Below are 21,341 nucleotides of genomic sequence, written 5' to 3' on the forward strand. Positions count from 1 at the left end.
GCCACAACGCTGGGGCAGCTACCCCACAATGCTGCAGCCTGTCCCCTTTTGTGGGGATTCAGCCCTACTCCAGATGTGGCACTGCCAGGCCCCAAAAGTCATGAGGTTGTGCCCAAAATAGTGGATTCCAGAATGATGGGGGAAGTCAGCCATGCTGCTGGGATCTCGCGCTGCTGCCTGGATGTGTTCTTGGGAGGAGACAGGTCAGGAGACACGGGAACTGCTACGGGGAACTGCCATGGGGAAATGCAACAGGGAAATAATGCCCTGGATCCTCTCCATGTCATCCACAGGACCCCAGTGTCCTGGCACTCCTGGGCTGGGTTGTGCTGGGCAAAGGCTGAGCTGGGGACCTATGGGGTCCCTGCACGGCCCCCGAGGGACATTACAGAGCCCTGTAGGGACAATACAGACATTGTGGGTTTCTTACAGAGCCACTTGAGGCCTGTACACTCCCCACAGGGACCCTGCACACCCCTGTGTGGACCTTGCATAACCCCGTGGGGATCTTTCACGTCCCTGTGGGGCCATGTGCAGCCAGTGGGGACCTTGCACAGCCCAGCGGGGACCTTGCACAACCCAGCGGGGAGCCATGGCCCACAGAGACCTCACACATCCTTATGGGGACCTTGCAAAAGAGCCTGTGAAATGGCTCCAGCCCCACTTCAGCCAAAGCACTGACTCAAGGTCGTGTTTCTCCCATGCCTCCTGTTGTCCCGCGGAGCTGAGCCCTGCTTTGGGTCCCCCAGAGTCTGGCAGGAGGCAGATGGGATCCCAGAGTAGGGGCCATGGCCTTGCCTTGCTCACTTGTGCACTGAATGTTGGGATCTCTGCAGAAACACCCTGGGTGGGCAGGAGCACCGGGGGTTTGGGCACATGTTGAGGACCACCAGTTTTGTGGGGGGAAAGTCTAGCACAGGAAGCCTTGGAGCAATCACTGGGATGGGGTAGAGCTGGGACTGACTCCAGTGTCTGGCAGCCGCCAGGGTTTATCAGCCAGGGCATGGCCGAGTGGGTGCTGGGGGCCCTGCCAGCCCCACACTGGCCCCTCCAGGCCCCTGCGTGCCCAGGGGGATTAAGGTCAGGCCACCCCGCTAATCCCAAGGGGGGGTTAACATGTGAGCTCGTGCCCACTGCTACCCCCCAAAGCTGCACCCCAAGGTGCTGCAGGTCATAGGACCCCCACAGGGCACGCTGGGGGAGCCAGGGCAGGGCTGAGGGGCTGCAGCTCAGCCTTGGGGTGGGAGGAGTGTCCACAGCAGGCTCCAGCTAAGGCTCCAGCGCTGGTGGGCACTAGGCACAAGCTCCTTACAGATCTCTGCGAAAGACTCCAACCTCCCGAGCCCTGTGGGAACTGCAGGGGCACTTGGCTCTGCTCTCCAGCCCTGGCAGAGCAACTACCCCAGGCAATGGGCCTGGTGCAGGCTTGCAGCTTTTGGGGGTGCTGGTTCCACACCCCAGCTGGTGCAGAGGCCGGTCCCTCTCCGATGCCTCGGCTGCGGCTGTGCAAGCCTGAGGCTGTGCAGGGAAGGTGGCTGCAGAGCAGGGAGGAAGTAGTGGCTGGGGATCCTGTTTTGGGGCTCCTGGCACCCTGCTGTCACACAGAGAGAAGGGGAAGGGGGCAAGTTCCACAGGAGAAGTGGGATCTGCAAGCACCAGCTAGGCCAGGCTTTCTGGCAAAGGAAATTCCAAGGGCGGAAATGCCATAAACCAAAATTTGTGGATGCTGGGTGCGGGGGACATACATGCAGCCTGGTGCCACGACTGCACCCCAAGCCCCCTCCTGGGACCCCCCAAATCCATGTAGCACCCGGAGTCAGAGCCAGCAGCACTCATCTGGGACGGGTGAAGTGGGAGGGCTGAGACAGGGATGGGGATGCAGGGATGGGGTGTGGATATGGGGGCGCAGGGATGGGGGGCAGGGATGGGATGCAGGGATAGGGTCTGGATCTGGAAGTGCTGAGATGGGGGCGCAGGGATGGGGGGCAGGGATGGGATGCAGGGATAGGGTCTGGATCTGGAAGTGCTGAGATGGGGGTGCAGGGACTTGTTGCCAAAAGCTGAGAGCAAAACCGGGATGAAGGGCCCCATTGTAGTTATGGGGGCACAGGAATGTGTCAGGCAAGGGGTTGGACGGAACACGTGTGGGGGCAGAGGGGTGTCCCTGCACCTCGTGGGGGTGTCGGGGGCGTGTGTGGGGTGAGGGGCGGTGGTGTCCACACGTTTGCCGGTGGGCGCCCGCCCTCATACGCGGGGCCGTGTCCGTCTCCCGGTGCGGGGGTATCGGGGTCCGCAGCCCCGTGTCCGTCCGTCAGGGTCTGTCGGTGCGGGGGGGCCGCGGACGGCCGAGGTGCAGCCGTAGCCATGGCGACGTGAGCCGGATGCGGGGCCGGGGGATGCTGCTCCCGCCCGCCCGCCCGCCGCAGGTCGGTACCGCCGCACCGCGACCGGGCCCGGGGCTGCCGGGGGGCCCGGGGGGGTCTGGGGAGGCTCCGCGGGGGCGGGAGGTCGAGAGGGAAGGGAAAAATCGCCACAGTGGGGCTGGGCGTGGGGGACCCCCAGCGCTGATGCTGCCAGACAGCAACAAAACCGCTGAGGTGCCGGCCCTGGGGAGACCCCCGGCACCCCCGGCAGTCCCCCGGACTCCCTGCTCTCACATTCCTCCCCACCTCCCCTGTCCCCCATCTCCTGCGCACTCCTCCACCCTCCTCCACCCCTCAACTCCCTCCTGCGCATCCTCCTCTCTCTTACCTGCACCCCCCCAGCTCTCCCCACCCTTTTTATCGAACACCTCCATGAATCGTCTCCCATTTCCTCTTGCACACACCCCCCAAATTCCTCCCCTTCATCCCCCCATGTCCTTAGTCCACCCCCCCTCCTCCCTTGCTTTCCATCTCACACACACGCACCCTGCTCTGGATCTGGGGGGGTAAAAGGAGCTTCCCCCAGGCTGAGCTGCCCCAGCCACTCCTAGGATGTGACATGGGCAGGGGATTGGAGTCCAGCTGCAGAGGAGGACCGAGCTCTTCTGTGCTGTGGGAAATTGAGGCACGGGGAAGGTCTGCGCAGCTGGGAGAACAGTGCCACAGCTTCACACCTGCCCCGCGCCCGTCACAGCTCAGCTTGCTGAGCACAAGGGCAGGGCCTGGCTCCATCCCGTGGCAGGTGACATGCTCTTTGTAGGGAGTGTGGGTGTTCATTGACAGCACAGTATACCCTGGCTTAGAGGGAATCCTCCAAGAGGAGATCCAAGCAAGACCCATGAAGCCACAGCTGTGGTCAACCTGAAAGCACCAGGGGAAACTAAACCACCCCAGTGTTGAGAGACCCTTGGTAGCGCTCGCTCCCATGTGCAAATCGCATGCAGGGAGGCTGTAAATTACACCTCCCCACCATGTCACCAGACCACTGTGACCAGGGGACCCACAAGAGAGGAGAGACAGGGCTGAGAAGGGATTCTGGCTTCCCACACTGCTGAAGCAGCCTCGAGGCTGCTGTCACCTCACATCCTGTGTCAGCCCTGGCTCATGCTGGGGAACACTCTGGCGGTTTTCCACAGCCCCACCACAGCCCCCACCAAGCCTTCAGCCTCGCCAAAGAGCCTCTGCTCTCTTTCCCATCCCTCCTCCCCCTCCGCGGCCTCGGTGGCTCTGGCCCAGGGCAGAACAATGCAGCCGGTCCAAGGCTCCGTGCGGCCCCGTCCCTCAGCCAGCCCTTGGCCAAGTGGGAAATCCGGGGCAGAGTAACCTACTTTCTGTGCTCACAAGGAGCTTCTGTCCCAGCCAAGCAAGGTGGTGAGGACAGAGCTGCCCTCCCAGGGCTCTGCGTCCCGGTGGGCTGCTGTGGGGACGGGGGAGGCAGGTAAGGAGGCCCCAACAGGGCGGGATGCTCCTCAGTCTTGTCCACAGAGGGATATTGGAGTACCTCAGGTATGGCTGTGATGTTGAGGAACTCCACGGCTTCAGCTTTGGGGGGTCTCTTGCCTACAGCCTCCCCAGGTCAGCCTGGGATGAAGGATGGAATCTCCAGCGAGGCGGGTTCCTGGAACAGCTGCGGGAGCTTTGTGGGGCCGATGCTCGGCCCTGGGGGACTGTTTGTGGGGATGATAGCCCCATGGGGCTCTTTGTGGGGAGCAATGCTCAGCCCTGGGGGCTGGTTTTCTGGGAGATGCTTGTCCCTATGGGGCTGGTTTCGGGGCTGATGCTCAGGCCCGCTGTTGGTCCACACAATCCACAGAAAAAACGCCGCTGTTTTCCTCACCCCAAAGATTTCCCCAGCAAGCAAACCCAGGCATCTGAGCACACCTTTCTCCCCCACGTCACCCCCTGGGCACCCAGCTGGAGGAGCAGAGCTCCCTGGTTCCCATCCCAGCTGCCTCCGCCAGGCTTCGCTGCTGTCCCTGCGGGGGTGCGAGGCAGGGGAGGCGGGCGCAGGCACCCACTGCCCCAACCTGCCGAGGCTCGTCCTCTTCCAGCAGGACTTTCAGGTTCCCGCAGTCCCGGCGGAGCCACGCAGGGTTGGGCTGGGCCGGGCTGCAGCGAGCCCAGCAGGAGCCGGGCTGGCAGCACGGCCACGCTGCAGCGGGGTGCAGGGCATGGGCCCACGGGGGGCTCGTGGCCACAGCCCCCAGGGCTCCGGCGCCTGCCGGGTGCCCGTGCTCCAGGGCTGGAGGTGAGCGGCTCTGTCCTCGCCCGCCAGAGAGGTAATGCCGCTCGCTGGGGACGCGGTGGCCATCAGAAGGGGTCCTGGGGACCGCGAGGTTCTCGAGACGTGGCTCTTTCCCCAGTGCTTCTGGCATGAGCTGCAGAAAGAGCTGCAAGAAGGGGGTTCCCGTGTGTGTTCCTTCCCATTTTGTGGACACTCTGGTAACTGATGGAGCCAGACAGAGAAATCCCTGATGGAGATGGGCTCTGGGGGCAAAGGCAGGAGCATCTGGTCACCTCTGTGCTGGGGTCCCTGGTGCAGGAGCCCCAGAGGGTGAGGGGACATCTCTGACTGTGCCAGAGATTTTGGTACAGGAGGCCCGCAGGACATCTCTGACTGTGCCGGTGGAGCCGTGGGAACTTCGTGCCCGTACTGGGGGGCCACGTGCGCTGAGGCCCCCCCATCCCCCGCCTCTGCGCCGGGTGCTGCTTCCCCTCTCTTGTTTCCGCCGGGTGAAGCGACACGGCAGCCCAGCAGCGTGTGCCCTCACCCTCGCCCTCGCCCTCCCCGCAGGGATGGTTGTGGGACCCTCCTGGGGCGCATCCCTGCCGCCCCCCGCCATGCCCGCCGCCCTTCGCCTGCTCTGCGGGGTGGTGGTGCCGGCTGCCATGCTCTGCGCAGAGCCCCTGCCCCGCGTCACCTTCCCCAGCGGTGAGTATGGCACCGGGAGCAGGAGGACTGGGAAGAGCTGGGACAGCTGGGGAGGGGGACACACAACATCTGCCTGGGAGAGTGTCCATCCCCAGGGTTGAGCATCCAGCATCAGGAACCTTGGGGTGCCCCCATCACAGCCCCTCCGCCCCATCACTGACCCTCATGTGGGGCTGCAGACAGTGCCAGTGGCCGCAGGTGATGCAGTGGGGGATGAGAGTAGATGAGGCTGCTTGGCACCCCAGCACCCGGTGTGCCAGACCCAACAGCCATTTTGTCACCCACCTGGCACCCAGGGTCTGCTCAGGGTCACCCTGGGGGGATGAAAAGCTGTCTCTGGAAGGGACAAGGCATGGCATGTCCAGCTGAAAGGCAGGTGGCAAAGCAGGAGCTTGGTGGGGGCTGTGCTGTGGCAGTCGGGCTGCAAGAGGGTCTGTGCCCCATGGTAGGGTCGTGCCGTTCCAGCCCTGACTGCACTGTCACTTCCCCTTCCCCATGTAGCCATGCCGAGAATTGCAAAAAATCCCCCACTTTCGGTGCCTGGTGGGGATGAACCAGAAGCTGAAGTCCCTGGTGACCTCCCCCAGTCTGGCACCTCGGGGGCTTGTAATCCCTCCAGGGTGTCACCCTGGGGCAGTGCATCCCCAAATGGAGCACTGCCCTTGGCCAAAGCATCACAGGCACAGCTTGGGGGAAAATGCACCCCATTTCTGGGGGTCTGCAGCTTGGGGAGGTTCAGCTCTTGCAGTAGGACCTGGAGGGGACAGGGGGAGGTGGGGACCTGGAGGGGGAATGTGGTGTGGGAGCTGAAGGGGAAGAACTGCACCCCATTTCCTGTGTGAGATGTGACACGAGCCGCAATGGCAGCTGCTGCCACATCCGCCCGCGGCTGATGGTGGTGGTGTGTGTGTGACCCTCTTGGCCCCCGTCACCCCCTCTGCTCCTGCCAGGGGACCCCCGGCGGACCCTCACCCACTTCAGCCAGGACAATGTCTCCCATTACGACGTCTTCCTCCTGGATGAGAGTGAGGAGGAGCTGTACGTGGGGGCACGCGACCGGGTGCTGGCCCTCGCTGTCGGCACCCCCGGCAGCATCCGTGCCAAAGCCTCGGTGAGCAGCCACCACTTTTGGGGAGGTGGAAGTGGGGAGGCCTCCACTGTGTTTCAGTTTCCCCGCTGGGGCTGGGCCCGACAGCCCAGGAACATCTCCATTCTCTTTGCAGATAACATGGGGACCCACAGCTGCAAAAACCTCCGAATGTGCTTTTAAGAAGAAGAGCCAAGAGGTGAGATGGCCCTGTGGTGGCTCAGGAGTCCCACAAAGCTACTGGGGTGCTCAGCACCCAACTCTGCTCTTTTCCCCTCAGACCGAGTGCTTCAACTTCATCCGAGTCCTGGTGGCCCTGAACCAGACCCACCTCTACGTCTGCGGGACCTACGCCTTCAGCCCCGCGTGCACCTACATCGTGAGTGTCCTCCCCAGGACAGGGCACGGGGGTCTCTGGACAGGTTGTGGTGTTGCTGTGAGGACCCACAAAATACGCTCCCAGAAGTGAATTGCATCATGGGGTGTCCCCGGGAAGGGGTGCTGGGTGTCTGCACCAAGGGACATCTTTGTGTCCCATCAGCTAAAGGAGCCCGCAGTGATTCTTGCTCAGCTGCCAGCAATTCTTCCTCTGGCAGGGAAACCCCAATTTTGGGTCCCCTCAGGTGACTCCAGGCTCTCTGTCCCTGCCTCAGTTTCCCCCGTGCTGAGCATGTGGTGACTGCCACTCCCCAACAGGAAAATGAGGGAAGGTGACAGGAGCCAGGTACCCTCAGCATCCTCTGTCATCACCCCCTGTCATCATCCCTGCACCCACCTTGAAAATATGGGCCCCCCATGTCTGCAAGGTGTTCTGCAGTCATTCCCTACAGATTTGGGGTTGTTTTCACTCCTTTGGCTGATTTTTCTCCCCTTTTCCACAGCACCTGGAAAACTTCACACTCATGTCCAGTGGCAGAGGACAACCCTTCCTGGACGGGAAGGGCCAGTGCCCCTTTGATCCGCAGCACACCTACACGGCCCTGCTGGTGGGTGAGTATGGGGCCAGTGGCCTCACGGGTGGGCACCCACCCCTGCGATGGAGTGGAGGATGAGGGTGGGGGTCCCCACCGCAGCTCTCTCCCCCCACTCTGTCCCCGAGCAGACGGTGAGCTCTACGCCGGCACCATGAACAACTTCCAGGGCAACGAGCCCATCATCTCCCGCTCACTGGGTACCCGCACCCTGCTCAAGACAGACGCCTTCCTCCGCTGGCTCTCGGGTGAGCAGGGAAGGTCCTGGGGAGGATCCCCCAGTGCCAGGGGTGCCTGCAGCCCCCCCCAACTCCAGCTTCTCACCCACCTGCCCTGGCTGTGCCTGTAGCCGACGCCGCCTTCGTGGCCTCCTTCAGCATCCCTGGGGACGACAAGGTTTACTTCTTCTTTGAGGAGACAGCGGAAGAGTTCGACTTCTTCGAGCGGCTCCTGGTGCCGCGGGTGGCTCGTGTCTGCAAGGTGGGTGCAGGGAGGGCAGCAGGGAATGAGGGTGGGCTACAGTGGGGGTACGGTGATGGGGGATGATGAGGATATGGGACAATGATGGGAGACAATGGTTGTACTGTGATTGGCGACGATGACAGGGGACAATGACACGGGATGATGACACCGTGATGGGGACAATGACAGGGGACAAAGGGAGTAACCAGATCTTGTCACCTTGGTAATGAGCACCCTCCTGCTCCCGCAGAGTGATGTAGGGGGGGACAAGGTGCTGCAGAAGAAGTGGACAACTTTCCTGAAGGCGCAGCTGGTGTGCTCCCAGGCCGGCCGCTTCCCCTTCAACGTCATCCACCACGCCTTTGCCCTGCCCCGCCACGACGGCCGCGCTGACTTCTACGCCGTCTTCACCTCGCAGTGGTGAGTGCCCAGGGGTGTGGAGGCAGTCGGGGGCCTGCGCCCTGCTGCTGCCCACCTGGCTGTCCCTCCCTGCAGGCAGGCGGGCAGGGCGGGCAGCGCCGCCGTCTGCGCCTACAGTCAGGAGGATCTGGAGAAGGTCTTCGAGGGCAAGTACAAGGAGCTGAACAAGGAGAGCTCTCGCTGGACCGTCTACAGTGGCGCCGACATGACTCCCCGGCCTGGCAGCGTGAGTGCTGCCCACTCAGGGGGGCTGGATTCTCCAGGGGACAGTGCTGGTCCCCAAGAGAGGGGTCTGTCTATCCCAATTTGCCCTGTGTGCTCGCACTGCAAGTGGGATGAGAAAGGAGGAGGCTCCCTCTGCACCCCACTGACGCTGGCACAGGGCAGCGCAGTGATGCAGCACATCCTCCCCTCCCCATGCCTCAGTTTCCCCACACCAGCACAGACCCCTCTCTCCCCCCACAGTGCGCCATGGGTCCCTCCTCAGACAAAGCCCTCAGCTTCATGAAGGACCATTTCCTGATGGACGGGAAGGTGTCACCCATCCAGGGGCGGCCTCTCCTGGTGAAGTCAGACGTCACCTACACGCGCATCACAGTGGATGAGACTCGCGGCGTCTCAGGGGTCATCTATCGTGTCATGTTCCTGGCCACAGGTGGGCTTTTATGGGGGTGCACGCAGGGTCACCCCTCCCACCCTTCCCTTGGCTCCAAAGCCTCAGTGATGTCCCCTGTGCCCCGCAGCGGAGGGTTTCCTACACAAGGCAGTGGAGCTGCCCGAGGGTCCCCACATCGTGGAGAGCATCCAGCTCTTTGCGATGCCAGAGCCGGTGAAGAACCTGCTGCTGGCCCCAGGGAAGGTAGGGCAGATGCGGTCACCCAGGCCACCCTACAGCCATCCAATGGAGGCTGGGGGGAGGCTCAGCCCTGCTCCTCTCCCTCCCCAGGGCATCCTCTATGTGGGCTACTCCAGAGGCGTCCTGCAGGTCCCGCTGGCCAACTGCAGCCTGCACCGGAGCTGCGCCGAGTGCGTGCTGGCACGGGACCCCTACTGCGCCTGGCACATCTCCGAGGGCTCCTGCCGGCCTGCCCGCCTCGCCACCGAGGACACGTGAGCAGCGGGGCGAGGATGGGAAGGGGGTGTGGAGGTCACCTGGATGCTGACCCCGCTCTCCCGGCCGCAGGAGTGCGTGGCTGCAGGACGTTGAGACAGGGAGCCCGGTCACCACGTGCCACCACAGGAGGAGTGCAGGCATGCCCCGAGCCTGGGGGGCACCAGAGGATCCCACCGTGCAGGGTTGAGTATGGGAGCACAGCGGGATGGGGCACATGGGGTTGGACGGGGTACATGGGGTGCACCACATCACCCTGCTCTCCGCACCCACAGGGCTCAGCCCCCAGCCGAACACCGTGGTCCAGCTGCCGTGCCCCCACAACTCTGCACTGGCCACCTACAGCTGGCAGCAGCCCAGCAGTGGACAGGGGAACATGGTGCTGCTGCCTGACCACACACTGGTGGTCATCATGCAGCAGGATATGGCTGGCACCTACAAGTGCCAGGCCACAGAGAACGGCTACACCTGGACCGTGGCTCACTACCAGCTCAGGGACCCTGGCGGGGCGGCCTCGGAGGACGGGCTGGATGAGGAGGAGTTGGCCCCTGGCACCCCTGGGTCATACTGGCCACATTTTGTCACGGTGACGGTGCTGCTGGCGGGGACGCTGACCGTGGCTGCCTGCCTGGCCCTCCTCGCCTCCTGTCACCAGCTCAGAGCTCGGAGCAAGGTGCGGGGCTGCAGCACGGCCCACAGCCCCCCGTCCCGCCACCGGGAGAAGGTGCCCCTCAATGGGGGCAGCGCAGAGCCCCCAGCACCTGGAGCTGCCACCGAGGAGGAGGAGGAGGATGAAGGCTCCCAGGCTTGCTGCCTCCAGCTTGATGGGGACATCGATGTGGATAACAACCGACTGCACGTGCCAGCGGGGGACACGGCGTGACACTGCCAGCGGGTCAGGGAGACCCTGGGGAGGGGGGATATGGGGAAGGGTGTGAATGTGAAAGGGTTTTTGGGTTTGGTTTTTTTTTTTTTTTTATTTAATACACCTGTTTTAACATAAGGTTCACATTCTGGGGGAGGAGGTGGAACGGGCCCTGGGAGCAGCAGCATGGGGCAACAGGGTGGGATGGGGCAGGGGAGTGGGATGGGGAGAGAGTGGAGGGCAAAAGAAGGTCGTAGGGACAGGGAAAGGATGTGGCACAGAGGAGAAATGTGGCCGTGGGGCAAGGACGTGGAGTGGGGATGGGTGGAAATGGTGAATGCTGACACTGGTATTACCCCAGGAAAAAACCCCAGGTTCCATAAAAACCTCAACATGGGGCAAGCGGTGCTCAGTGGGCTCCGTAAGCCAACCCCAGGGGCACCCACCCTGCACTGCCACCCGCCCCTCAACACCGCATGATCCCGACCCTTGGGCCCCCGGGGTGGCAGAGCCCCCCACCTCTCCCTAGCTGTCCCCCCGACCCCATTTCCAATGTCTTTGATCTGCCTTTTTAAAGTCAAACCAGCTGTACATTTTCCTGCTCTTTGCTTTTTTATTAAAAAAGGAAAACTCAATGCCTCACGTTGCTGGGTCCATGGAGCAGCCCCGGGGGGGCTTTTGGGCAATGCGCGTGGGGGCGTGCAAAGCGTGCGGGATCAACACGAGTGCGCACACGAGTGCGTGGAGGGCGGGCGTGCACATGCAAGCAGAGTGGGAAGCGGGGGACAACTCTCTCTCGCTCGCCCATCGCTCCCTTCCACCGGGTGCATCCGGGCTGTTTTCCCCCCCTCGCCGTGCCCCGGCCCCTCCGGCACGCGCAGCGCAGGTCCCGCACGCGGCCGCTGACGGGCGCTGGCCCTTTAAGAGCTGGAATTCGGCGCGGTCCCTTTAAGGCGCGCGCGCCCCCTCGCGGCCGCCCCGCGCCCCGCGGCCGCCGCCCTCTTTACTGCGGCCGGAAGCGCGCGCGGGGCACTTCCGGCGCGGCCTCTGCCCGTGCCCAAGATGGCGGCGGCGCTCCGGTGCTGACGCCGCCGGGCACTTCCGGCCGGGGAACGGCCATGGGGCGGCGGGGCCGGGCCGGGCCGGGCCGGGCGTCCTCGGGGGTCCCTCCCGCCGGCGTGAGGTGAGGGGGTGGCGGGGCCGGGCCTCCGGCGGGATGGGGAGAGGCCTGGCCTGGGCCAGCAGCGGCGTGGCAGGGCCTAACGGTGGTGACCCGGCCCGGCCCGGCCCCGCCGGTGCGGGCGGCGGCGACTGAGCGGGGGCCTGGGCAGGTGTGGAGGCTGCGCGGCCGGACGGGAGGGCGGCGGGTGGGGGAGAGGGGGCGGCTGGCGAGGGATGGGGGAGAGGGTTGGTGCGAGACCCCCTCGGCCTTGAAGGACCCCAGGAGGAGGGGCCGGAGGGTCCCGGGGCAGACGGGGAAGGGCCCGAAGCCCCCATTCGGCGAGGCCGCCCGGGGTAGGCGGAGCGGATGTTGAACGGCGGCGGGGAAGGGGGCCGGAGGTCCAGGGACCCTCCCCAGGGCAGAGGCCGAGGTCCCCGCAGGGTGGACGGGGGAGCGGCCGCAGCCCCCCGGGGCTGCAGGGGTAAAGCTGCCTCGGGGACGGTGGGGACACCCCCGCGACACGGAGCCGCGTCTGGCCCGGCAGTGACCTTGAGCGGATCCCGGACCGAGCTCTGCCCCTGTTCACGGCCTCAGAGCACGGCCGAGGTTTTGTGGACCAGGGATGGGAGTTGGTGGTTTCGCTCGGGGGGTAGGAGGGTGAGGGGCTCCTGCCCGCGGGGCTGGGGAGAGAGGTGCTGGCATCAGAGTGCCTGTGCCACATCGGTTCCAGAGCGACAGCTGCTCCTCGGAGCTGCGGGCTGTCAGCGGGGCTGGGGTTATAGCCAGGACTGCCTCGTGGGTTTGTGTCCGCCCCCACCGTGGGGTGAATTTAAGGAGTGAGCAGTGGATTAGCTTAGCTCGGTGAGTTGGATATGGTGCCAATAACACCAAGGTCAAGGTTCGATCCCCGAATGGGCCATTCACTCCAGAGCTGGACTCGATGGCCCTTCTGGGTCCCGTCCAACTCCGACTATTCTGTGATCCTTTGCTGAAGGAGATGCCAGGCAGCCTCGGTGCTGGCTCCGGATGGTTCCCAGGCGGGTGCTGAGGCATTAGCATGCTGGGCAGGACACATCCCTGGCTAGGGGACACAAAGACCCTGTCTGTGTTTGCCAGAGAATCATCTTTAGCTGCAGCAAAGAGCGGCTTGGGGACCAGGCTGACAGGGTGGCATTAAAAGGACATAAATTGGGGGGGTTTCTACTAAGTTGAGTTCTGTGTATAGGACACTGAGGCTGTGCCCAGATGAGAGAGCAGGGCGGGGGCAGCCTGCTTGGTGCCCCCTGCTTGGATTTCCAGGCAGAAGTTCAAGAAATGCTGCTTTGTGCATGGTGGGAAGGAACCACTGAGGGATGGTTTTGGCACGGAAGCTGCTCCAGAGTTTAAGGAAGCGTGAGCTGCAGGGAAACCTGGTGCACTTGTACCTTGTTTTGGAGGGCAGGTCAATTCTTAGGAGATGTAGCTGTTACTTTTATATCAGCCTCTTTAAAATTGCCTGAAAGATCGTCAAAAGAGTTGCTTAATGAGTGTGATGGGATCCCTGCCCGGAGCAAGACCTCGGTCTGAATTTCTGGAAGGGTAAATGCTGTGAGCAAAACTCTTTTTGTTGGCAAAGTAAGAATTGTGGCCATGCTGGTCATCCTTCAAGCTGCCAGGATGCTTTCCTTCTTCCACACAGGAGGGACTTGGAGCGCCTCAGAGCCATGGGGTTAAAGTGACTTTGTCTAATTCAGATCCCAAATGAGAGGAGTTATTGCTAAGAGTCCAGAGAAAGTACAGCTGTTTACTCAAGAAGTTGTGGCTGAAATTCTAAACCCAAAGCACTAGAGCACATAAAACTAAATAAAGATCAAGGATACTTCATCATTATTTTATTATTTTGTGTTCCATATTGCAGTAATGAGGATGTTTTTTGCAGGCAGCCCTTCCCTTTCCTTTGTGGGGAGCTGAATTCCGTTCCTGGGTGGCAGAGGAGTTTGGAGTATGGACCAGGCTTCACCAGGGAACCACATTGGCTAGACCCTAAAATATTAAGCTAGTGGGACTCCTAACAAGAACCAAGTCATGTTTTCATAGGTGCTATTTGCAGATAATTCCTGTGCAGAAAGCTTTGTGTGTCAAATCATGCCAGAATTAGCAAACCCAGTAAGGCTGTAATTGTAACTAAAGCGATCCAGGCTTTGTTTAGCCAGGCTGTGGTGTTTGTTGTGCCTTAACTGCCAAGGCAATTGCCTGGGAGGGTGAAGTGTAGCTCTCTTTGCAATGGTAAAAATGTTGGACCCAGGTGCCCTTGGGGATTTTAACTCCCCTGTCCATCTGCAGGAGCTGTGGTAGCCTGCAGTGCTTTTGTTGGCCAACAGGCAATGAAATGGTCAGTTAATGGGACACCCACCCCGATCTGCCATAATTTCATAACTGTAATTTCTTCTCTGTGCCAGAGGAGAACAATTTCCAGTTTTGTTATTCTGTTTCTAACAGAATGTCTCTGGCCTGTGTGAGCTCTTCATGAATTCTGACATGTGGAGACATTTCCCCAAGAATCCCAGACTGGTTTGGATTAGAAGGACCTAAAAGCCCATCCCACCCCCTGCCATGGGCAGGGACACCTTCCACTAGCCCAGGTTACTCCAAGCCCCATCCAACCTGGCCTTGGACACTTCCAGGGATGGGGCAGCCACAGTTTCTCTGGGCACCCTGTGCCAGGGCCTGCCCACCCTGACAGGGAAGAATTCCCAATATCTCCTCTAACCCTGCTCTTGGTCAGTGGGAAGCCATTCCCCCTGTCCTGTCACTCCAGGCCCTTGTCCCACGTCCCTCTCCCTTGGAGCTTCTTTAGGCACTGATGTTGTGGCTTGGTAATGGAAAGTGCCCCCAAATCGGTGTGTGGTGGTGACTGCCCATCCCTTTGAGTTCTCACTTGGTGAATCTGTTTTCAGATCTCAGGTTTTGGCTCCCCTGTTCCTGCTTCTTGCTCTAGCTCTGCTCTCCAGCAGTTCAGCTCATGCCTGGGCACATGTTTCCAATACCCATTTGGCAGTGCCTGGAATATGTTATGATCCAGCTGTAGTCAAGCCTTTCCCAAAAGTTTAGCCACCCAAACACCCCAGGGTTTTTTATTTTGATGTGGAAGGTAAGTCCTTACAGGCAGTGAAATGGTCAGTGTTGTTTTGGGTGATTCTCTGAGCTGCCCTTCTCTTGTTGCCTGGCCCTGTGTGTAAGTTCCCTTAGCCCAAGCTTGGTTGATCATGCAGCAAGTTAATTTGCTAATTCCAGTAGCTGGAAGTACCAGGAGCCTGGTTGTGGAGAAGCAGTTGGTGCCCGCTGAGACATGGCGATGAGCTGCAGCAGTTGGGGCTGGGGGAGGCTGAACCAGCACCTTCCTCCTCATCCCCCCCATTCCTGGTGCTCAGCAGTGGCAGGGGGGTTATCAGACGAGGAGCAGCAGTGGAGTGTTGGAAGGGAGGGTGAACTTTGCTCGCTGTAGCTGACAAGCAGCTCAACAGAGAGATCCTGGGCTGTGGTTTAACCCTTTCTTTTCGGGGTTTTGGTCATCAGTGTGGAGACAACATGACTGTTTTGCATTGGCCTTATTTTCCCATCGTCGTTCTTCTTTTCACCTTCTCATCACCCTCCAGCTTTAGGAAGATCAGAATGGAAATGCCCAAAGAAATGTGGCTAATTCATGCAGGGAATCTAAGAACACAAACAGAGACTTGTCTCTTTCTTCTTTGTACAGATCCTGGAACTGAAAAGTGACGTCCTGACACCTGGGAGCATCACAGACCTGGAATGACCTGGGGAGAAGCTGCTTTGGTTGGCCATCCCTGATCTTGCATGTCCATTAAAAGGTGTGTGTGCTGCTGGAGTGGTGCTCATCTGCTGGCTCTCAGCCTGCTTCCCAAAGCATGGGAGCTTTGCTTTTCCACAGAGCAGTCTGGGCTGTGGTGAGAGCTGCCACGTGTGCCAGCTGCTGCTGGAGCTCAGAAAACGGCCACGGTGACATCAGAAGGTGTCACCATCGGCCACATGGTAGGGCCCTGCCTCTGGAGGTTACAGTCCCTCTGCTCAGCTGGCACAATGCTGTGCAAGGGCTTGCTGTGTGCTCGAGGAGAGTCAGCAAAGTTTGAGGTGATGTGGGCGGCCGTAGTGAACGGGGGCTTTGTCCTCTACCCAAGAGGTCTCTCATTTCAGGTGCCAGCACTTGCAGTCTGGTTGGTCAAGGCTGGAAGGCTGGGCCTGGATCTGCTCTGTACCTTTGAGGGAGATCTGGACCTCTCCTACCTGACCCCAAGGAGCCATGGAGGACAAACGCAACATCCCCATCATTGAGTGGGAGCACCTGGACAAAAGGAAATTCTATGTGCTTGGGATTTGCATGACTATGATGATCCGGGTGAGCGTTTACCCCTTCACACTCATCCGGACGCGGTTGCAGGTTCAGAAGGGCAAGAGCCTTTACAACGGGACCTTTGATGCCTTTGTGAAAATCCTGCGGACAGAAGGGACGGCTGGGCTCTACCGTGGCTTTTTGGTCAACACCTTCACCCTGATCTCAGGACAGTGCTACGTGACAACGTACGAGCTCACTCGCAAGTACGTGTCACGGTACAACAACAACAACGCCGTGAAGTCTCTGGTGGCCGGCGGCTCGGCCTCCCTGGTGGCCCAGAGCATCACAGTGCCCATTGATGTCGTCTCCCAGCACCTCATGATGCAGAGGAAGGGGGAGAGCATGGGCAGGTTCAAGGTGCAGAACCAAGACGGCAAGCGGCTGCTGGTCTTTGGCCAAACCAAGGACATCATTGTACAGATTTTCAAGGCCGACGGTTTTAGAGGCTTCTACAGGGGCTATGTGGCCTCGCTGCTCACTTATATTCCCAACAGTGCGGTCTGGTGGCCCTTCTACCACTTCTATGCTGGTAAGTGAAAGGAGACTTGAAACATATCTTATCCCAGGAGACCCAGAAGCCCCTCAGATGGACTCTTGACACTGTGGATTCAGCATGATTCGCTTTCTCTCTCGAGGTGGGAGCAGAACCTGTCCTGAGCTAAAGAGCTGTGTCTGGTTGTGTAGGAATTCTGCAGGTGTTGGGTGGAAGTTTAACAGAGCAGCAGTGTTTCAATGCAAATAATGACGAGGGGTCCAAGTGCTGGAGGATTTTAAACTGGATGGCTCTAGGGGCTTTATGCATCTGCTTTAACTTTCTCTTCCACTGATCCCAAATAATGCCTTCTTCATGGGAGTGGGAAGGCTCTTGTGTTGGGCAGAGTTTAGGAGCCACCATGTAAATATAGTTCATCTTTCAGTTCATGTGGTCTCGGCAATCTCATATATGGCAAAAGGACTTCTAGAGCCACAAATCTCATGGCAAAACCAAACAACAGGCAGAGACAAAGGCCAAATCTTCCCTGGGTTTCTGTCAGGTGTTGCTTCAGTTTTGGCAGCTTTAAAATTGGCACCAAGTCTTGGGATGAAAAACTGCACTCGGCAGAATGTTCTTTCTCCCTAGATCAGTTCTTATACTCCTTAGGGTGTTTCCAAAGGCTAAAGGTATTGGCCAGCTAAGGTTCATTTCCACCTCTGGTGATCCTTTAAATTTCTGCCGTGTAACATTGCACGTGGTTTTTCTGCATCTGCTTACCTAATTTCTGCCAAAAGGTGGTGGGAATGAGCAGTTTGGGTTTTTGCTGTACTGGGCCTAAAATATATCTTGGAGGTCACCTGTTCTTCAAAATCTGGATGTCTCAAAGGTCCTGTTTGCTTTCCAGAGTTCTGGTAGCTACAGGGAACATTGGTTCTGCATTCGGGCTGCATTTAAATGGCAGTGGCAGCTTGGCATGTTGGTCCAGTGTGTACTTCATGGGAGTGCTCCCATCAGTCTCCATGTCAACAGTTTATAAGACCAAAACCCACTGTATTAACTGTAAGATTTTCATGCCAAAAGGGCTCAAAGGAGGGCATGTAAGAACAAGGCAGTTGATACGGAGAGACCAGAGCTCTCTGCTTCCAGGTGTTTGCTCCTTCCCTGTCTTCTCAGTGGAAATCTAGATTATTGGAAACATAAGCCCCAGCTGTCAGTGAATCTCTTCTTTGGCTGCGTTTCCCAGTCCTTTGTCCCTGGAGCAGCAGCGAGGGTCACTGAACCGTCCTCGGGTTCAAAGGACACTGCTGGCCCTGATTCCAGTCAATGGACAGAGCTGCTTCCTTCCCTCCTGCCAGGCAGGCTTCCTCATCATCTGAAAAAAATGGGGCTTTTGAACAGTCTTCTGTCCAACTTTAACCAACAAAAGTGTGGGAGATTCAAATCCAATTGGCCAAGCAGCAGGAGCAGAGTGAGGAAATCTGGGATGAGCACTACATGGTGCTTTTCTCCTTAGGGATCCAGAGTGGGAGACCAGGGTACCTCCTGGACAGTGTGCCCAGTAGTGACAGCTTCCTGTGCAAATCTCTGCAGACACCTTCCAATAGGGCCTTGTCTTAAGGCTTCCCCCACCTTCCAAAGAGGGTGGGTGTTTTCATACCCTATTTTGGGGACATGGAAGCTCATTTTGTCCAGTTTGCCCCACAGGTGTGGCAGCTGATGGGAGGCTGTGGAAGGAAGCATGGGGAGTGTCCTGAAGCCACCGGTGTGATGAGTCCTGCTCCCTGTGCTGTGCCAGCTTCCTGGTTGGTGTAGGAAGCACCACCTCGAGATTCTGTGGGAGGAGGTGGCAGGCAGAATCAGGGATTCTGTCCACTGCAAATCAGTTGGAATTAGGGGGTGGAGTTAAGGAAATTATAAGCGGCCACTGAAAGTCTGAAACTTTCCTCTCTCTCCTGTTCCCAGAACAGCTTTCGAGTTTGACTCCTAAAGACTGTCCCCATCTCCTTCTGCAAGCGATATCGGGGCCACTTGCGGCTGCAACAGCTTCCACACTCACCAACCCCATGGATGTGGTGAGGGCGCGGGTCCAGGTAAGAGCTCAGCCTGCTTGGCACAGTCCGGGGTGGGGTTCAGCCTCGGCTCCCTGATCTCTGTGGTTTCAGGTGAGCTGCTTCTCTGCTCTCCCTGGGCCTTTCATCCTGGCTATTAGCCGCTTAATTAGCCCTCAGCATTAACAAGAGCAGCCCAGGGAGCAAGGCTGGCAGTGCTGGCCTGGCCTGCTCAGACAGGCTTTCTCTTCAGAAAGGGAGAGGTGCTTCCTGCTGCCTCCTTAGGACTCTGTGCTTTTTTTGCTCCCCTCCTCAGGGAATTCTGGAGACCAGATCAAGGCTGTTGGACTGGCTGATCTGTCGTCTCCAGAGTCTTCAGTTGCAGCAGAGCCTCAGAGCAGCTCAGTATGGAGTCTTGGCAGCTCTGTCAATGTTTGTTCTGGCATTGCAGGTGGAAGGCAAGAGCTCCATCATTCTCACCTTCAAACAGCTCATTGCAGAGGAAGGTCCCTGGGGGCTGACTAAAGGCCTCTCTGCCCGCATCATTTCGGCCACTCCTTCCACCATCGTCATCGTGGTGGGGTATGAAACGCTGAAGAAGCTGAGCCTGCGCCCAGAGCTGGTGGACTCAAGGCACTGGTAGAGGCAGCTGGTGGAGGAGAACCTTCCTGTGAACCCTCTTGAGTTTGGACTGTCACAGGGGAGAGCCTGGGAGGCGGCGCAGCTGCTGTGCCTTTGTCTCTGGCTGGTTTCACAGCACAAGGCAGATGCAAAAGCAACTGCGCTTCACCTCTTTTGATTTGAGCGTCATGCGATGCTCTGCTGCTGGTTTTGCTTAAACTGTGACCTTTGGCAGTGCCGTTTGCCTGGGACAGTCCATTCCAGGTGTGTGAACGCACCCTGGCAAGTTATTAATTCCTTTTTTTTTTTTTAATTAAAGACTTACTGGCTTAAGCAAAAAGCCAGTTTATTCTCTTTAAATTATTTTCATCTTTGCCAAACTTCCAAGGAGAGGAGTCTCACAGCCTGCAGCAGGACCCTCTGGTGGGATGTCTCTAAGTGGCAGCTGTGCTGTGGGAAGTTGGAAGCAGAAAATAGACAAGTGAATTTCTCCAATTACCTGCATTTATTTCTAGAAGATGTGAGATGAGAGTAACCTGGAACCACTTCAGACCTGATTTCCTGCGTTTTGAATAGATCTACATACTTGTTTTGTATATTCTTGGAAAACGTGCCCTGTCTCTCATCCTCCAAACAGCAAGCTGGCTGGTAGCGAGTCAGGGGCTGAGCTGGCTGGTTGGAATTAGCTGATGGCGGTTTTGACACCTAACCTGTGTTTTTAATCTGTTGTAATTTAATTTTTTTTATTTTAGGGAAGCTTATTCTGATTTCTGGGGAACTGAATGGTTGTCCTGTGGCCTTGTTCAGTGTGTCAATCCTGCATGTTCAGAGTGGCTGCGGCCACTTCCCACCTTAGTTAGTTTAAGCCCAGAAATGCAGTTTGGAAGTGTCCAATTGTGGTGCTGCCGGCAGCTGGATGAGAGCTGAATGGGGTTTGAGCTACAATTAGATGCGAGGTGGGGAAGGAAAAACCTTGTGCTGGCTTTTGATCTGGTTCAAACCTGACTGGCATGTTCATATTGAATAAGAAGTGATGGTTCACTAATACTTAATGAGTTTAAATTCTGCTCATCCTGTTTGGGAAGGGCAAGGATAATGTTTTGCACAATTGCTGGATCAGAATCCTGAGCTATGGTCTGTATTTTACCAGGTGAAAACTTCAGGAGGATGAAACCAGAGGCTGCTTTTTGGGGAGGGGGAGGGAAGGGATTGTTTGACTGTACTGTGCTGCTCTTGGTGGTTGAGATTTCCCTTTCATATTGCCAGCCCACATGTGGTGCTCAGCCCAGTTAGCCATGTCGGGGGCAGTTTGGGATGCACCTCCAAACAACAGAGTGCACCACCTCCATTCCCCTGCTGCCATAACCAGGAATTTTGGTCGAGGTGTTGATCCTGCCAGCCTGTGGCTGTTGCTGGCTTCCACTTGGCTGTCTCCTCCTGTGGGGACTCACCATGTGTGGCTCTGCCCTTCATCCCAGTGTTGTCCCTGCCCAGCAGGGACTGGACATGCCACCATATCTGCTGGAGATGGAGAGTGCTGAAGCTGCTGCTGAGGTGGGTTCTCTGCTAAGGGCAGAGCTTGATTCTAAGGTGTGGTGCTGTGATGGGCTGTGGGTGACCCATCAAAGCCCTCTTCATCCCATTCTTGTTTCCTGCACTGCTCAGAAAGGCACTGGATGTTGGAGCCACTGGTGGAGCTGTTGGAGCAGCACCTTCTGCACCTGCTCTGGTCACCTGTTTGTGGTTTACAAGTTGACACCAGTCGGCTCTTGCTCTAATAACAGATTCTGCTCTGAAAGGCAGAACAACAGCACCCCAAATCGCAGGGCAGCAGTAATGCTAATATTAACAGGAACAGTACCAATCGCCCTCTGCCGAGTGCAGCAGGGCCGATCCCAGTGTGCGGCGTGGAGGGGCGGCAGCACCGGTGTGGGGAGACACTGTCAAACTTAATGTTCCTCTCGTAACCAGCAACGTTCTTGACAACTAATAAACTTCAGAGACCTTCGCCTTGGTGCCTGCGTTTAAAAGCACATGATCTCCATGCCAGGGGAGGTGGCTGCTTTCTGTCGTGTCACAGAAAGGTTTCGCCCTTTGCCTTTGGACTAGGGACTAGGAGAGGGACGTGGCCTGCCTGAGAGCGCAGTGACCGGTGGCTGCTCGGTGGCTGAACGAGCCAGGGAAAACGGGCTGGAGCAATCAGCTGTGACCCAGGCCCGCCCCGAGCGCCTGGTTGGCTGTTACATGGGGAATGTCGCTTTTTTTCTCCTCTAGTCGAGCTGAACTTTGCTGCTTCATTCCTCGTTGAATTCTTCAGCCCTGATCGTTTCACTGAACGGTCGAGAGCCTCAGTCGCTGGGGGGCAGGGCGGGCA

The 21,341-nt window shown here is 58.5% G+C and overlaps 2 protein-coding genes across 3 annotated transcripts; both read left to right on the forward strand.

The window, feature by feature from the left end:
- The first annotated feature begins 4,113 nt into the window (after positions 1–4,113).
- SEMA4A (semaphorin 4A) lies at positions 4,114–10,318 on the forward strand. The gene is made up of 15 exons (XM_068994979.1): positions 4,114–4,702; positions 5,218–5,355; positions 6,306–6,466; positions 6,579–6,641; positions 6,723–6,821; positions 7,324–7,432; positions 7,545–7,661; positions 7,763–7,893; positions 8,126–8,295; positions 8,371–8,521; positions 8,761–8,950; positions 9,039–9,154; positions 9,242–9,405; positions 9,479–9,591; positions 9,682–10,318. Exons 1-15 carry the CDS (start codon positions 4,114–4,116, stop codon positions 10,287–10,289), a joined length of 2,919 nt encoding a protein of 972 aa, XP_068851080.1. The 3' UTR covers positions 10,290–10,318.
- Positions 10,319–11,318: 1,000 nt separating this feature from the next.
- Positions 11,319–20,975, forward strand: SLC25A44 (solute carrier family 25 member 44). 2 transcript variants are annotated; one of them, XM_068995337.1, is made up of 5 exons: positions 11,319–11,454; positions 15,170–15,281; positions 15,625–16,352; positions 18,261–18,388; positions 18,798–20,975. In XM_068995337.1, the coding sequence occupies exons 3-5, from the start codon at positions 15,731–15,733 to the stop codon at positions 18,987–18,989; spliced, it is 942 nt and encodes a 313-aa protein (XP_068851438.1). In that variant the 5' UTR covers positions 11,319–11,454; positions 15,170–15,281; positions 15,625–15,730; the 3' UTR covers positions 18,990–20,975. The 2 variants fall into 2 exon arrangements, with proteins under 2 accessions (XP_068851438.1, XP_068851439.1); XM_068995338.1 differs by lacking the exon at positions 11,319–11,454 and adding an exon at positions 11,513–11,602.
- Positions 20,976–21,341: the final 366 nt, after the last annotated feature.

The sequence above is a fragment of the Aphelocoma coerulescens genome, chromosome 25 (genome assembly GCF_041296385.1).
Source record: "Aphelocoma coerulescens isolate FSJ_1873_10779 chromosome 25, UR_Acoe_1.0, whole genome shotgun sequence".
Lineage (NCBI taxonomy): Eukaryota > Metazoa > Chordata > Aves > Passeriformes > Corvidae > Aphelocoma > Aphelocoma coerulescens.

Excerpts from the sequence above, each read along its gene's own strand:
- SEMA4A (XM_068994979.1), top strand. The coding sequence starts at position 4,114 with ATGGGGCTCTTTGTGGGGAGCAATGCTCAGCCCTGGGGGCTGGTTTTC. Across the intron at positions 7,433-7,544 it reads CTACACGGCCCTGCTGGTGG|ACGGTGAGCTCTACGCCGGC; the intron begins GTGAGTATGGGG and ends GTCCCCGAGCAG. Across the intron at positions 9,406-9,478 it reads CGCCTCGCCACCGAGGACAC|GAGTGCGTGGCTGCAGGACG; the intron begins GTGAGCAGCGGG and ends TCCCGGCCGCAG.
- SLC25A44 (XM_068995337.1), top strand. The coding sequence starts at position 15,731 with ATGGAGGACAAACGCAACATCCCCATCATTGAGTGGGAGCACCTGGAC. Across the intron at positions 16,353-18,260 it reads CTTCTACCACTTCTATGCTG|AACAGCTTTCGAGTTTGACT; the intron begins GTAAGTGAAAGG and ends TCCTGTTCCCAG. Across the intron at positions 18,389-18,797 it reads TGGTGAGGGCGCGGGTCCAG|GTGGAAGGCAAGAGCTCCAT; the intron begins GTAAGAGCTCAG and ends CTGGCATTGCAG.